At 32.5% G+C, this 16672-nt stretch overlaps 1 protein-coding gene across 1 annotated transcript; it reads left to right on the top strand.

Annotated features, from left to right (window-relative positions):
• Positions 1–11186: 11186 nt before the first annotated feature.
• On the top strand, positions 11187–16161 carry CLV1 (Leucine-rich receptor-like protein kinase family protein). Its single transcript, XM_039042627.2, has 2 exons — positions 11187–13928; positions 15466–16161. Exons 1-2 carry the CDS (start codon positions 11366–11368, stop codon positions 15816–15818), a joined length of 2916 nt encoding a protein of 971 aa, XP_038898555.1. The 5' UTR covers positions 11187–11365; the 3' UTR covers positions 15819–16161.
• The last annotated feature ends 511 nt before the right edge of the window (positions 16162–16672 follow it).

The raw sequence follows: 16672 nt of genomic DNA, 5'->3' as shown, positions 1-16672 counted from the left end.
GGTGGAATTAGTGTTAAAATTAATTTAATATTTGATATTAAATTAATTAGTATTAATTAAATTGTTTAATTAATTAATTTTATTAGAAAATTAATTAATGAATTAATTTTATAAAATTAATAAAGTTTTCAATTTTGAAAAACCAAAATTGATTTTGGAAATCAATTTGAAATTGAAAACATGAAAATTGTAAAGTGGAAGACTTCCACTTACTACATTAAGGAGCTCACTCATTTTTCACCTTCTTCTTGAGTCAATCTCCAAGCACGAGCTGCTCCTCGTATAGCAATCTTCATTGCATGATAGTCCTGCAATAAATAGAGAAAATTGAAGTGGAAATTGGGCATGCAAACTGATGTACTTATTGAGTTTTGCTGAAAACTTAAGAGGTTGAAGAAGGTATTCTTCAAGTTACATCAGTAAGCTTCTTCTCCAAATTTCCTTTATTCAAGTTTATTTTAAGTCCCACATCTCAATCTAAGGAACCAAGAGAATAGTTGGGAAGGTCTTGAAGTGGTTCACAAGAAGATTTGGAGAAGACTCGTAGCTGAATTCGAGATTCAAGTGGTTCTACAAAGGTATGTCTTGAAACCTTCTTATTAGTTTATGAGCATGCTTTATTTATAACCAAAATTACTGAACTAGAATGTTTATTGATCTTTGTTGCTTCTGCTGCATGCTGATATACTCTAACACGCACAAGCGATCAAACGGGTATTTAAGGTAAGGCGAGCTTGGTCTGAGGGGAAGAAAGTCTATCAAGCCCTTGGCCATATAGCTTGTATGCACGCCATGTGGCAAACATTTTGAGAGACATTTAATTATAGAAGATTATTATTAAGTGTGCTTGTCCAAATAAGGTAGTAAACATGAATATAGGCAAGAGTTATGGACATTCATGATCATGGGCATCATTGGTGGTGATTCCTAATTTGTAAGAAGGTGGTCCTAAAAATAAGTAAATGGGAAGTGAAGACTATAATTGGGAAGATAAGTATGCATGTCCCTCTTAAAATCTATTAGATCATGGGCATGGGTGAGTGACCCTAAATTCAAGGGCAGTGGACGGTTAATCCCCACTAAGGTCACTCCCCCACATTTCTTCCTTACTTACACAATCCTTTAGGCATTTTACTCCCTTTAGGCATCCAATCCTCTAGGCATTTTACTCCCTTTCGAGAAGGTTCCCTTGCTAAGAAAGTTCTCCCACGCAAGGAGACCTGGTCTCGAGTTTTGTAAGTGTAGTTTTGATAGTATTTAATAATAAAGTGTTATGTTTCCACTAAAGTGCATGTACCTCTCTCCTATTACTCTCTAGTCGATTTACATTGAGTATGTGAAGTTTTAAAATGCCTTTTGGGCTCTTGCGTGTGTTTGAATGGTTATGTGGATGTTTTGGGCAAGTTTACTATAGGCTGCTCAAGAAAACATCCTTAGCACCGCACGGGGTTAAGGGCGAAAAATTCCATAGTAAGATTCTCCTCGGGCAATGCCCCAAAACCTAAATTACATTCGTATTTAGCATATTTAATTATTTATTTTTATTTACGATTATGACCTTAAAATTTAGAAGAGTGCATTATATAAAATTTCTAACCCTAGACCATTAGTATCGATTAACAATAACTATTTATAGGAAAAAAAATATATTAATGAATAAACACTAAGGTCATGCATGATAACAATTTAATTTTTAGTTTTTGAAATTTATGTCGGTTTCTTCTCAAATTTTCAATTTTGTTTTTCACTTATCATAAGGAAACACTCGAATTTCTAGTTAAATTCTATAAACAAAAACAAGTTTTTGAAAACTACAGTCCAATTTGGTTTTTGAAAATTAAACCTATAAACACATCTTTCACCTCTAAATTTCTTGTTTTGTTATCTACTATCTATTAATATTTTAAAATACCAAACTAAGTTTTGAAAGCTAAAACGTAGTTTTTAAAAAAGTGTTTTTGTTTTTTAATTATGGCTAAGAATTTAATTATTTTACTTAAAAAAAATAATAACCATCATTAAAAATGAAGAGAGAATAGTCTTACTTTTTAAAAACAAAAAAAAATTATATAGTTATCAAACCAGACTTACTTTTCTAAGTTCTCAAAAAATTATATGGTTATACTATCTATTAAATTCGTGCGTACATATAACTTGGTTCTTAAGTTGAAAGTCAATGACTAATTTATTTTGAAAATAAATGAAATTATCTATATCTATATATATAGGTATGTATATTTGAGCTTTAAAAAAACGAAAGATTTGAAGCTCTAAATGTTATCCAATTAAATTTTTCCAAGGACAGGATATTTTTGTATCTTTAATAAATATTTTTTTATCTTTAAATGAATAATAATGGTAATTTATTTTTGGAATCTAAGAGCAAAGCGTTTGAAAATTCTCTTTGCTTGCCACCACTACAATGAATAAAGCAAAAGAATATTTGTTTGGCCTCCCATCAAAAGATTGTATTTATATAATGTCTGTAAACTAAGCACTGAACATACTAAGCCAATTCCAATGCCATTTCATTACATTATATTCAATGATAAGAAGCATAATCAACAAACAAAATACCCAACTTTTTCTATATTCTTTCAAAGTGATCAAAACCTAACTGGCAAAATGCACGAATTTGAGAAAGAAGAAGAAGAAAAGGCTAGTCAAAATTAAGTACATTATTCCATTCTATTCAACTATATATTATCTTTTAATGTTGCTGCATAAATAATGTATCTAATTATTAATTACCAAATTTAGACATAATTTAACTTATTGAATATAGGAAGAAACTTGGGTACAATCTGACTAATACAAATTATTATGTATCAATTTGATTTTTTAAAATATTATTAAAAATTTATTTTTCCATATGTGTAAGGAAAAAGAGAACATGACTGCACCTATATATATATATAGATATAGTGCTATGGATGATTTTATGTATTACTTAAAGAAAATCGAATTATAAGTTGTATATTTAAATCGAGTGTCTTGTAATAATATTTTATCAAAGTGAGATTTTCGATGAGTTAAATTACATGCTATCATTTTAGGAAAAACAAAAATCAAGTTGTTCAAAACTAATATATATATATATTCCAAAACAATACTTGATTTGAAAATAAAATAAAATATGTTATACAATATCAAATATTAAGAGTAGCGTATATAAGTTTTAACTTTAAGAAAAAAAATAGTTATGAAATGTGATATGAATTTTTTGTTTATATAAGATAAGATAGATATTTAGTTGACAATTATCGCAAACTTAAAAATTGTTCACTTACAAAACCAAATGGTCCACAAGGTCAAAAAAGCTACCAAAATTTGAAAGATGGGAGTAGCATGCATGTGTTAAACAAACAACTCTCAAGGTGTGGAATGTCAAAGGTTTGGTACGAAGTTATTTGTTGTTAGTATTATTATTTTCTCATTCTTTTTAATAGCCAATGACAAAAAATTATACCAAAAAGGAATCGTTAGATACAAAAGTTGAAGCATTTATTCTTCAAATCACACCCTAGGATTCCATTTAATTTGATAAAGTAAAGTTTTAATTCTTCACCACTAATGGTGAGAATTGGAATATGTTCTTCCAACTCCTAGTGGATCAAAAGAAAAGGGAAAAAAATAATAAAAACTTCAAATATTTGCAATGGAATTTATGCTATTTCAAATTTATGAGGCTCTCAAATTATACCCACTATTGTATTTTATGTAGTCCATCGCCATCTTCTTCCCCCCACTTTCCCACTTTCCCTAAGTACTCTTTAAAAACAAATCCACTTTCTTCCTCAAAAACGTAAACTTGAAGCATGCACACTATAAAAAGTATTGTATCTTTTATGTCAACGTGAAAATAGCTTTCTAAAATTTGGTTGAACATTCAAATTTTCACACATAACTACTTCTTGTTAAAAGAAAAACGATCATTGATTGATCTAAAAGTTTAAGTTGATGGGTGAAGCTAAATTTAATTAGATAATCTAACACTCTCTCACTTGTGGCCTTGAAATATGAAGAAAACCCAACAAATAACAAACAATATTAATTGGGGAGGAAATACCAGTGCAGGAGTTTACACACAGAACCTCATGAACTAACCCTTTTTTATACTATCTTAAATCACATGTTGACCCAAAACCTTAAGTTTATAGCTGGAAGTAAATTTAATTATATCATCTAACACATTACAAGAAAAAAGGACTCTCTTGACGCCTAAAACAACCATCGGAATATCAGTCGTCGGGAGAGAGTCCATCTCTTGACGAAGTAAGAAGGTCGTCGGGAGTTCGGATTAACTCCCGACGGGCATAGTTAAATGTCGGGAGTTCTTTAGGACTCTCGATGCCTACTTTTAACTCGTCGAGGGTTCTTGAACTCCCGATAAATTATTTAATACGTCAGGAGTTCTTGAACTTCCGACGGTCTATGGGAGAGCGTAGGGAGTTCCCATTTAAAATCCAACCCCTGTCTTCTTCCCTAAATCTACTCATTGTCTCCCTTCTAAACCCTAGCATAGCAACGAAAATCATCCGCCCACTTCCCCAAATCTTCATCCTTCATCTGATCATCATCCGCGTGCTCCTTCATCCTTCTGGCCAACCCAACTTCCGTTCGTCTACGTGCTCGTTCATTTAATGGAGGTTTATATTTCACTTTGTTTCTTTAAATGATGAGGATATTTTGCTATATTTTGTTAAATGATCACTTCCGTTCGTCTGTGCGCTCGATTCACTAGGATTTCAGAGCGGGAGAGAAACAATCTCGAGCTCTTACTCATCTCTAAGGTGCTACTACAAGCAGACCTCGCCAATAAAAGTTGTTGCCACTGATTCCATTGGTGTTTTTTGGAGTCGCCGTCGAGCTACATTTTCAGCGAATCGAACCCTTGGTCGGTCCCATCACTACCCATATTCTCATCGCTGAGTTGCCTGGGAGTTTCAGGAAAAGAGTCGTTCTTGAAGATTGTAGAACTGAATCGCGGTGGCAATAGAAAGTCAAACCCATCGATCCTGAATCCCTTTCGAGTGGTACCATCCACGAAAAGTATTTTTTAAAAAAAAAAAAATGACTATCTCCTGGCGATGTCAATACAAGCATCCAGAATTCCAATAACTCTCAATACTTTATATACTGCGTCAAGAGTTATTAGAACTCCTGATGAAATATGCTTCCGCTTTAGGAGTTCCTCTCCCGACAGGTATCTCCCGACGACTAGTTTTTTGTTGGGAATGGATCTCCCGACGTATTTTTGACCAATTTTCGACGATTTCTAGCATCGAAAAAAGGGTGTTTTCTTGTAGTGACAATAATTATTAAAAATATGAGAAATAGATGAGACTATATATTTAGGAATCCAATTCAAACATAAATTTATAAATAAGACATGTATTAAATGTCAACATGAGCATAACTCAACTAATTAAGACATATTCACTAGACTAAAAAAATTAGATGTTCAAATCTCTCCCATCATATATGTTGTTACTTTTTTTTAATTAAAAAAAAAAAGGCATATATTACATAATTTAGATTTTTCACTCTATATTTGTTGCTAAAGAAAATAAATAAATCAAAGTAGCTTGGGATAGTGAATAATCACACTATAATGACTAGAGCCAAGTTAGTTTATTCATTTTTAAAATTGAATGACACGTAGGTGGGTGAATTTGAATTTATAAATTTTTTTTCAAGAATCCTGACCCTCTTAGGTTGAGATATGTTTTTGACTAATTCAACTATACTTTTAACGATAGTAAAGTTAGGCGTTTACTTGCAAAAAAAATTTATGATAATTTTAGGCAAAAGTTAAAGTGAAAAACTTATCATAAGGCAAAAGTTAGGTGAGAAATTTTAGGATCTCAAATTACACACTGCGAGGTTAACAAACAAAGTGTCAATTGTCATTTTCTTTAGGACAACTTGTAAAAATTACTCATGAAGTATGGTGGTAGTTGCAATTATATCCTTAAAATTTTAAATTTAAAAATTGAACCCTTAAAATTATATAAATGTTAAAATTCGACTTTTAATCTTACATAATTGTATAAATTGTAATATTTGTATAAGTTTGGAGTTTAAATTATATCATCTGTGAGTTCAATTTCTACTTATAAGTTTGAGAGTTTAATTTTAACATTTGTAGAAACTTATGATCCAATTTTTATAATTGAAAGTTTGAGACTATAATTGTAACTACCACATACTTGAGAAGTAGTACTTTTTGCAAATTAGCCTTTTCTTTACTATGCGTTTAAGACAAATTAAAGAGACCATTGTTCTTCGACCTTTTCTTGATTGTGCTATTGATAATGACAATTTGATCCATTACTTCTTAACAGTTAATACACATATATAAGTCCATATATTGTACCTTGGGTTCGTAGTAATTATGCTTGACTAAAAATTGTCGTAATAAACCTTGCAATAAAACCATCATTTTCTTTCCCATATTTAAAAAAAGAGAAAAATGTTAACCACGTCAAATAAGTTATATTCAAATCATAACATATATATAACATGAAAAATAATATTAATTTGAGTATAATGTGATAGATAAGAGACCTAATAATATGGAAATAATCATCACCATAAGGGAGGTGTAATATAAAGAATTTTTTTTTAAAAAAAATCTTTTTTCTCTCAAGATTTTTTATCTAATAATTTAGTTCTTAAATTTTAAAATATTATACCTCTAGTTCTTATTCTATATTCTAGCAAACGCCCAGAAATCAATTATAAAATAATCTTAACTTTTTTTATATGTTTGGTTAAACAAATTATTCTTCAGTTTTTTATTAAGTTACTTTTCAATCTCTTTGCAAGTTCAAAAACACCTACATACTAACTTTAGCTTTCTTTGAAAACCACCTCTAACTAACTATTTTAAATTAAAATATTGTCAATTGATATATCTTTTTTTCTTTCAAGCTTATTTCATCTTATATCGATAAAATTTTGAACGGTAAAACATTTTTATAACAATTCTTTTTCTAAACTTGTACAAATAATTTATATTCAATAAAAACATTTAACAAATTAAATCATGTATTTTTTAAAAAATGAACTTATATTTGAACTGAAATAATATATCTTCATTTTAATTTTACATAACAATTATTTTTTTCTATACTTTTATCATATAGTTTTAAGAAATATAAACTATATAAACTACAGTTAATTAACATATGAAATTCATATATTAATTATCATGTATAATATGTTTAATTTAATCTTTATAGTTATATCATATAAATTCTAGTTTAAGCTTACCAAACGTTGTTACCTACTTTTTGTTTTTAAATTTAAAATTTATCAAACACTAATCTAATTCATATCAGATTTTAAATTAGTTCATAAAATTAAAAATGTAACAATTTCATCATTGAAGTTTGAGTTTTGTTTCAATTTAGATACTGTTTATAATTATTTCAAATTAATTGATAGACATTAATATTAAAGCCTAACAATGCGTATTTAATGAAATATCAAAATTAAAAGTGTAAAACTTTAAACCTGAGACCAAAGTGAAACAAAACTCAAACTTTAAGAATAAAATTATAACGTTTTGAAACTCATTAACTAAATCAAAACCATAATATAAACTAGATGACTAAAAGTATCACATCTTGAGACTTAGGAGAGCTGATTCGACACTAAACCCAAAATCTAAAGACAAAAAGATATTTTTCACTATATATATATATATAACACTACGAACATATGAACAAAATTAAAATCATACTCAAAACTTAATGATTAAAAGTATAGTATATTGAAAGTGAGAAACTAATAAGACACTAAACACAAAACTTAAAAATCAAAAAGATATTTTTTTCAAAAAATGATGGCAGTACGAAGTTATGAACTAAGGCCATGTCTAGTTATTCGTAAACGAAATGAATCAATCGTAATATAAAAAGTGGACCCAATAAAATATGTTATAGAACAGCAATAATTATGAATAATAAAAAAAATAATTAAGATTAAAATTTAAAGACAGGGAAGATGTTAAGAAAATTGTAGCACAAGGAAAGGAAAGTAACGCATTTGTTCAATAGGTATGTAGGGTTGGAGCGATAGTTATTGGTTGACTTGAATATAATAATTTAGGTAGTTCTAGAAAGAGGTAAACTAAAGAGAAAAAAGGGAGGGGGGGGGGAGCAGGGAGAGTTAGGGTGAGACGGGGAGCAGTGGATAAAAATCGAAAGGGAGAAGTGGGCCCACAGCAGTTGGAGTAGTAGAAGATAGAGAGGAAAGGGTAAGGGAAGTAGAAGAGTGGACTTTGTGCTGAAAGACGAAACTGAGAGTCAGAGAAAGAGAGGAAAAAATGTGTCCCTTTGGAAAAAGACAGAAACAGCCTTTGATTGGGCCCCCAACAATCCTACAAACCCCCATCCCCCTCCCTATTCTACTACCTTACTAAAACACATGAAACAAAACAAAATATCCAATATTATATTATTTATATTTATTTCCTACCTTCACATAATTATTAAATATAGTATTCAGACAAATTTTCTCCATTCTCAACCTGTTGGATTTATGTATTTTAAACAAGTATTCAAATTAGTGACATTTTATTAGTTTTTTTAAAAAATATATTTGAATTTTTTTAACAAAAATGACATATCTCAATTTTACAATATTATTGTTGTTTGATAAAATGTTAATGTGGATGTATATTTTTTAAAAAATATATATAGAAACAAAAAAAATTATTTAAATTAATAGATAAATATTTTATTAAAAAAAAGAAAGTTAAATGTTTATCGTTTATATGCTATTCTAATTATGAGTATATAATATGTCTGATTAATTTTTGTTATTTTTCGATATCATTTTGGTATCCATCAAAATGTTTTTTAGATTCCAACAAATCTATTTATTTATGTATTTAGCTTTACTTTTGCATTTCCACGTTGGATAAGAAACAAAACAAGTGGACACGATGCACGAGATGACTTACCAGAAATTGTGTGGGCCCCACTTCTTGTCAGGCGCCAAATTACACGCCGTCAACCACACGTATCGGATGAGTTCCATCAAATTTCAAACACTTTGGTTTTAAACTTTCAAAATTGCTGGATCTTAATTTCTCCATTTTTATTTTTGAATTAGTTGGTGAAACCTAGAAAGTAGACCTCCCAAATCTTTAACACATAGAAGGTGGGAATTCACATGGTTAACCATAATAGTAATGAAGATGGATAAGGCAAGCGTAAAACAGAAGCTATTACTGTGAAATCACAGTTAGAACTCTCAACTAAGATGTAAATCTTATATACAAAGGATGTTAAAATCAAACGAGGGTATGATTGTAATAAGTGAGATAGAAACTTATATGCTTTCATTTTAGCCCAGTATTTTTTCAAGAAATCATCAGTAACAGCTCCTCTCGTGGGTGTAGGTTTCAATGGCCAAACCACGTTAAATCTTGGTGTCTTCTTCCTCTTTTGTGACATTGCATGCTTTAAAACTCCATACAAATTACCTTGTTCCTCATCTTCTTTTCTTCTTTTTGCTTGCTGAAACATCACCATAAAGAGAGAGAGTTAAGTGAAAGGAGTAATTTTGATCAATTGGGATTCTGATCATATTGAAACCGATTGATATAGAGAAAGGTTTTTACCTTATGTATTGCAACCTCTCTGATACGTGGTCATCTCAGGTTCACATGTTGCAGCATAAATTCTCCCTTCAATTTGGATTGGACTTATTTTTGGGTCTTGGTGAATTGAAACAAAACCCAACAATAAGCATAGCTCAACTAGCATATATGAATGTGTTAACAATTAAGATGTTTATGATTTGAATCTTTCGATTCTTGATATACTAAAACAAATAATAAGTTAACTGATTGAGACAAATATTGGACAATGTTAAATGTCAATATTGATATATTAACACATAAATGTAGTTCATATCAAATTTATAGAGCTTACAAAATATTAGAAGTGCAGTTGTCACGAATTGAAAAAATTCAAGAAAATGATGAGCACCAAACACTATAAAAAGAGCTCATGCATCTAGTTTCAAATCATCAATTTTAGAATCACTAAGCTTAGGTGTGTTAACTTTAGTTTAAATTTTCTCTTGAATTTCCTAGTCTGAGAGTGGAATAAAGAGTGTCGGTGGAACAAAAGCTCAAGAGGATGGTCTTGTAATTGGGTCGGGAGAGGGAATTTTTCCTTGTGGTTATAATAACTTTCTACATAGTGAACTTTTATGGTCGATGACTTTTTCTTTGATTTAGAGTTTTTCCATATTAATTATTGTGTTTTCAATTTTATTGTTTTCTTTTAATTTATGTATTATTTTTTACTTATTCATGTGATAGTATCATAATAGTGGGAGATTTTTTTCCAAAATTATTGTCATTTTTTTTTTCACTATCTGATTAATAGAATTTCATCCTACATGTCAATAGGTGCATGTCTTTACATCAATTATTATGGGGTAAATAAAGTACAAATTCACTCCAATTATTTAAGCTTATAGTGGCATAATGGATAAGGAATCAAAGCCCTCACTTCACATTTTCCATTTCCAACGATCTAAATTTAAATGGTTTAAAATACTACTTTAATATCTACTTTCGGATTTGATTCACAAAATATTTTCACAAGATTTGTTTTTGTCTATCTGATTTAATCTTTTGTTATTAGTCTCTATTTTTTTAAAAAATGATAATTTTGGTTCTTATTTGCAAAAGTTCATCATAAAAACTTTACACAATAATGTAATTTTTTTCAAAAAAAAAAAAAAAAAATTGCACATAACGATAATCTTTTAATACAAACTCCTGTAACATTTCAATAAATTTAGTGGATTTTAGTATCATGCTAAAATTTCAATGGATAAAAATGACAAGGATAAATCTTAAAAATACGTAACAATAAAAGAAATTGTGAATAAACAAAAATGAACATTCAAAACCACCCAAAACTACTACTCAAAGCAAATAAAATCTAAAAGTAAAAAAAATTAAACGGCGTTAGATTATAACAGTCCAGGTGGAAAGCAAAACCATCCATCCGTCGGTCGCCGTCTATCTAATGCCTCGTACATGATGTAGGGCCCAGATAAGCTGGGAAATAGCAGTTCGCAGAGCCTAGGATAAGACGGCCTCACCTGATCCCTACCCTACTCTATCACACAGCCTCGCATTCGAATTGGATGTTTCGGATTTGTTTATTCTTTCGCTACTTCCATCTTTTTACCGCCACCGCCTATTAGAGAGCTTCGAATTTCCGCTTAATTTGATGACATTGCCATTTCGCATACAACCAATCTCCATATACTTCCTTCTCCCTCTCTTCACTCTGTTCCAACGAAGAACACGAAACGCAGAGCCGGGATGAGGAAAAAATCGCTTGATTCTGTTGTTTGCCATTTGTGTTTCTTCTCTGTACTTGTTTACTTTGCTAGTTTTTGCTTCGCCAATCGCGATATGGAAGCGCTGTTGAAGATGAAGAGTTCCATGATCGGACCGGGGAGGTCGGGGCTTAATGATTGGGAGCCGTCGGCATCTCCGTCTGCCCATTGTGATTTCTCTGGCGTTACGTGCGACGGTGATAATAGAGTTGTTGCGCTTAATGTCTCGAATCTCCGTCTATTCGGCCAGATTCCGCCGGAGATTGGGATGTTGGAGAAGATTGAGAACTTGACTTTAGTAAGTGATAATCTCACTGGAAGGCTTCCTCTTGAAATGGCGAAACTCACGTCGCTTAAGTTTCTTAATCTATCTAACAACGCATTTCGTGATAATATAGCGGCGGAAATCACGCTAGGAATGACGGAGCTAGAAGTTTTCGATATTTATAACAATAATTTCTCAGGTTTGCTCCCGGTGGAGTTTGTTAAACTGAAGAAGCTAAAGCATCTTGACCTTGGCGGATGCTTCTTTTCTGGTCAGATTCCTGCTGTTTACTCGGAGATGCAGTCGTTGGAGTTCTTGAGCGTGCGAGGAAATGTGCTTACCGGAAGGATTCCGGCGAGTTTGGCGCGGTTGAAAAATCTTAAATATCTTTACGCCGGATATTTTAATCGTTACGACGGCGGAATTCCTGCCGAGTTCGGATCGTTGAGTTCCCTGGAGCTTATCGATTTAGGCAGCTGTAACCTCACCGGTGATATTCCTCCGAGTCTGGGGAATTTGAAGCACCTGCATAGTCTATTTCTACAAGTAAACAATCTTACCGGTCGGATTCCTTCTGAACTTTCCGGTCTGATTAGCCTCAAGTCACTGGACCTTTCGCTGAACGAAATCACCGGGGAGATACCGTCGAGTTTCGTGGCGCTGCAGAACCTTACGCTGATCAATTTGTTCAATAACAAACTTCACGGTCCAATTCCTGGTTTCGTCGGTGATTTTCCACATCTCGAAGTGCTTCAGTTATGGAATAACAACTTCACGCTCGAGCTCCCTGAGAATCTCGGGCGTAACGGAAAACTTTTTCTGCTCGACGTGGCGTCAAACCATCTAACTGGGCTCATTCCACCGGATTTATGTAACGGTAGGTTGAAGACTTTGATTCTTTTGGATAATTACTTCTTTGGGCCCATCCCTGAGAAATTAGGTCGGTGTGATTCGCTTACGAAAATCAGAATTGCGGGAAATTTCTTCAATGGAACGGTTCCGGCAGGGTTCTTCAACTTTCCGGCGTTGGAGCAACTCGATATCAGTAATAATTACTTCTCCGGCGCTCTTCCGTCGCAAATGTCAGGGGAGTTTCTTGGAAGTCTTTTGCTTAGTAACAACCACATTACTGGGGAAATCCCGGCGGCGATTAAGAATTTAGAAAATTTGCAGGTTGTTTCTCTGGAACATAACCAATTCACCGGGAATTTGCCCGTGGAAATATTTGAATTGAACAAATTGCTGAGGATTAACATCAGTTTTAACAATATTAGCGGCGAAATTCCTCATTCGGTCGTTCGGTGCACTTCCTTGACGTCAATTGATCTCAGTGAAAATAATCTCGTGGGCCTAATTCCCAGAGGAATTTCGAAGATGAAAATCTTGAGTGTCCTCAATTTGTCAAGAAATCACTTGACGGGCCAAATTCCGAACGAGATTCGGTCGATGATGAGTCTTACAACTCTGGATTTATCATACAACAATTTCTTCGGTAAAATCCCCACCGGCGGTCAGTTTTCTGTATTCAACGTCAGTGCATTCCTCGGAAACCCTAACCTCTGCTTCCCCAACCACGGGCCTTGCGCATCTTTACACAGGAATTTGAAATACGTTAAACTAATCATCCCAATCGTCGCGATATTCATCATTCTGTTATGCATACTCGCTGCATTTTATCTCCGGAAGAGAAAGAGGATTCAGAAATCAAAGGCATGGACGCTCACAGCGTTCCAACGCCTCAACTTCAAAGCAGAGGACGTCCTCGAGTGCTTGAAAGAGGAAAATATCATCGGCAAAGGCGGAGCCGGAGTTGTCTATCGTGGATCAATGCCAGACGGCTCCATCGTGGCGATTAAACTGTTGTTAGGAAGTGGCCGGAACGACCACGGTTTCTCTGCCGAAATTCAAACTCTAGGGCGAATCAAGCACAGGAATATTGTCAGGCTTTTGGGGTACGTGTCGAACAGAGACACGAATCTGCTGCTGTACGAGTACATGCCTAATGGGAGCTTGGACCAGAGGCTGCATGGAGTGAAAGGCGGGCATTTGCACTGGGACTTGCGGTACAAGATCGCCATGGAAGCCGCCAAGGGACTCTGTTACTTGCACCATGATTGTACGCCGCTGATCATTCACAGAGACGTGAAGTCCAACAATATACTGCTGGATAAGCTGTTTGAAGCACATGTCTCTGACTTTGGGCTCGCCAAGTTCTTGCAGAACGGCGGCGCCTCCGAGTGTATGTCCTCCATTGCCGGCTCCTACGGCTACATCGCTCCAGGTCTGTTTTTCTCTCTCATCTGCTTCATCGTTTTTAGTAATTCTAATTAACTTTAGTTCTTTGATTACATGGGCTGTTACATGTGGCGTAGTTAATTAAGATGGATTAGTTATTGATTGCTGATTCCTGTCATGGTTTAGTGGTATTAAATTAAGATTAGTAATGGGATTAACTTATTAGTATTATTTGAGGAATTAAATTGGAATTCACTTCAAAATATGGTTTTTGCTGTTTAGAAGTTTTTGTTATTGTTATTTTTAGAAAATATAACAAAAATCCCAACAAACAACTATAATATACCTTCATTTGGGTCGCAATTCATGGGCTGACCGACTGACTTGGGCATGTAAGAGCCCATATGTATACATGGTTTACTACTATTTATTAAGCCTCAACCTCCTAATCTAGAGACTAGGAATGGTGCCGTTCTTAAATCTTAGATTTATTTATTTAGACCTTGTTTGGTAATAATTTAAACCTTGTTTTTAGTTTTTGTTTTTTTAAAATTAAGCCTATTTCATCTATTTCTTACAATAATTTGCATTTTTAAGTATTGAATTCTTAGCTAATTTCCAAAAACAAAAACAACTTTTTGGAAGTTGTTTTTTTTAGTTTTTAAAATTTGACTAGAGTTTTTAAACATAACAAATAAAGAACAAATAGAGAAATTTGGAGATGAAAAGAGTATCCATATACTTAATTTTAAAAAACAAAAAACAAACCGAACTTTTAATTTTGACTATTAAGAGTGGTTGGGGGTTTTAGTGGTTTTTATTTGGTTATAGTAATTTCTCTTTGACATAAAAGACTATTTTTAATTGGGTAGGAAATAGCAATCATGATAATAAATAAGAAAATAGGAGATGAATAATAAATAGAAAACATTTCAACAAAAGATTTATAATATAAATATTACAGTGTATCCGATTATAATTAGAACCCAACCATGAAATGGGAAAGTTGGAGCCCAACACTTCTCGAATTCAAGAAGGTGTAGATTTAATTAGTAAAGCCATGCTGAGGTTGCTGGTTATGGTTTGTTAATATTGAAATACAAGAATGTAATAAACATGATTAATAATTTTTTCCTACTTCAGTTTTTTTCTTTTAATAAAAGAGTAGGGGTGTTTTGGTTTTGTAATTTATTTTGTAAATATTTTTTAAAAAATTTGAAAACCTAAAATAAGAAGTGGATTTTGAAAATGATTTTATTTTTATCCATTAAGACCAATGCTATGGAAGATACTTTACATGATCCTTTATCTTTTAGTCTGTCAAGATTTTTTAATAGAGTATGCCAATTTTATCAAATTATATAGATTATTTATAAAGTTTTATCAAATTATATGATCGTAATTTGTAATTAAACCTAATTTGTTTCTTTAAATCATGTTGAAGTTAGTGGTAATATCGACTGGTTAAAAGGGACCCATGAATGAAATAATTGAGATGAAGAAACATTCTCAGGTGATTTTATATTAATTGTTAAATACTGTTGGAAAGTGTTTTTACATCTTGTGTGACCGTGCAACAACAGAATACGCCTACACACTGAAAGTGGACGAGAAAAGCGACGTGTACAGTTTCGGTGTAGTACTGCTGGAGCTGATAGCCGGAAGAAAGCCAGTGGGGGATTTTGGTGAAGGCGTGGACATAGTCAGGTGGGTCCTCAATACCACATCAGAACTCTCTCAACCGTCCGATGCAGCCTCAGTATTAGCGGTTGTAGACTCGCGTCTCACCGAATACCCACTCCAGGGCGTAATCCATCTCTTCAAAATAGCTATGATGTGCGTTGAAGAAGACAGCTCTGCAAGGCCAACCATGAGAGAGGTTGTCCACATGCTCTCCAATCCCCCGAGGTCTGCCCCTACTCTTATCAACCTCTAATTTCCAATCAAACCCTTTTGTGTTAATAATAAAATTAAAGCTTCCAAATATCTCCTTAAACTTTACCCTAAAAATTAAATCTTATACTATACTTCTAATTAATCTATGTGTAATTAATTAATTAATGTTATGAGGTGATTAATGGTGTGCTTTAAATCTTGACTAGTTTGTTCAGTAGCTTTAAATGTTAATATTAATGTATGGATTGATGGAGGAAGGTGTAATTAATGTTAGCTTTTGTTGATGTAATTCGTAACTGATGGTTGGATCCAAAAGTGGGTCAGAAATTGCAGGCATTTGATAGTTACTAAATAATACTGCTACCTGTTTAATTTGCTTTTTATTTGGACTAATTCCAAAGTTGTTATAGTATAGTATCTAATTTTGATATGTCCAATTGTGTGGGGACAACTGAAAATGTCGAATATTAGGATATTTTCTTTAAGTAGGATGCTAATTATTTTTGCATTTGATATAATATTGATCGTGAGTTATTTGAGAGCGTCTTATTCACTTATGGGTCCACACTCTCTACTTATGGGGAAAAATACAGGTTGGGTAATTATATTTTGGTTTTATTGTTGTTTTTTTTTATTACATGAATAAACCAAAAATATAATGATTGGTAACTTTAAGTGTGTGAGGGTAACCTATTTCTTGGCTTTCTGTCCTAATCTTGAATTAGGAAAAAGTTAAAAGGCCCAAAAAAAAAAAAAAAACAGAGAAAAACAGCCAAATGGGATTTTTCCTATTATCGGTGTTGTTATTATTATTATTATTACTATTATTTACCTCTTCCTCTTCTCGATGTATTTAAACTTGATATTTGGCAATAGGTTTCTAAATGGGGTTGT

The sequence above is a fragment of the Benincasa hispida genome, chromosome 9 (assembly GCF_027475165.1).
Source record: "Benincasa hispida cultivar pf3 chromosome 9, pf3_genome.v1.1, whole genome shotgun sequence".
Taxonomy (NCBI): Eukaryota; Viridiplantae; Streptophyta; class Magnoliopsida; order Cucurbitales; family Cucurbitaceae; genus Benincasa; species Benincasa hispida.
The sequence above is the reverse complement of the archived record's forward strand: the minus strand, read 5'-3'. Positions and strand labels throughout refer to the sequence as shown.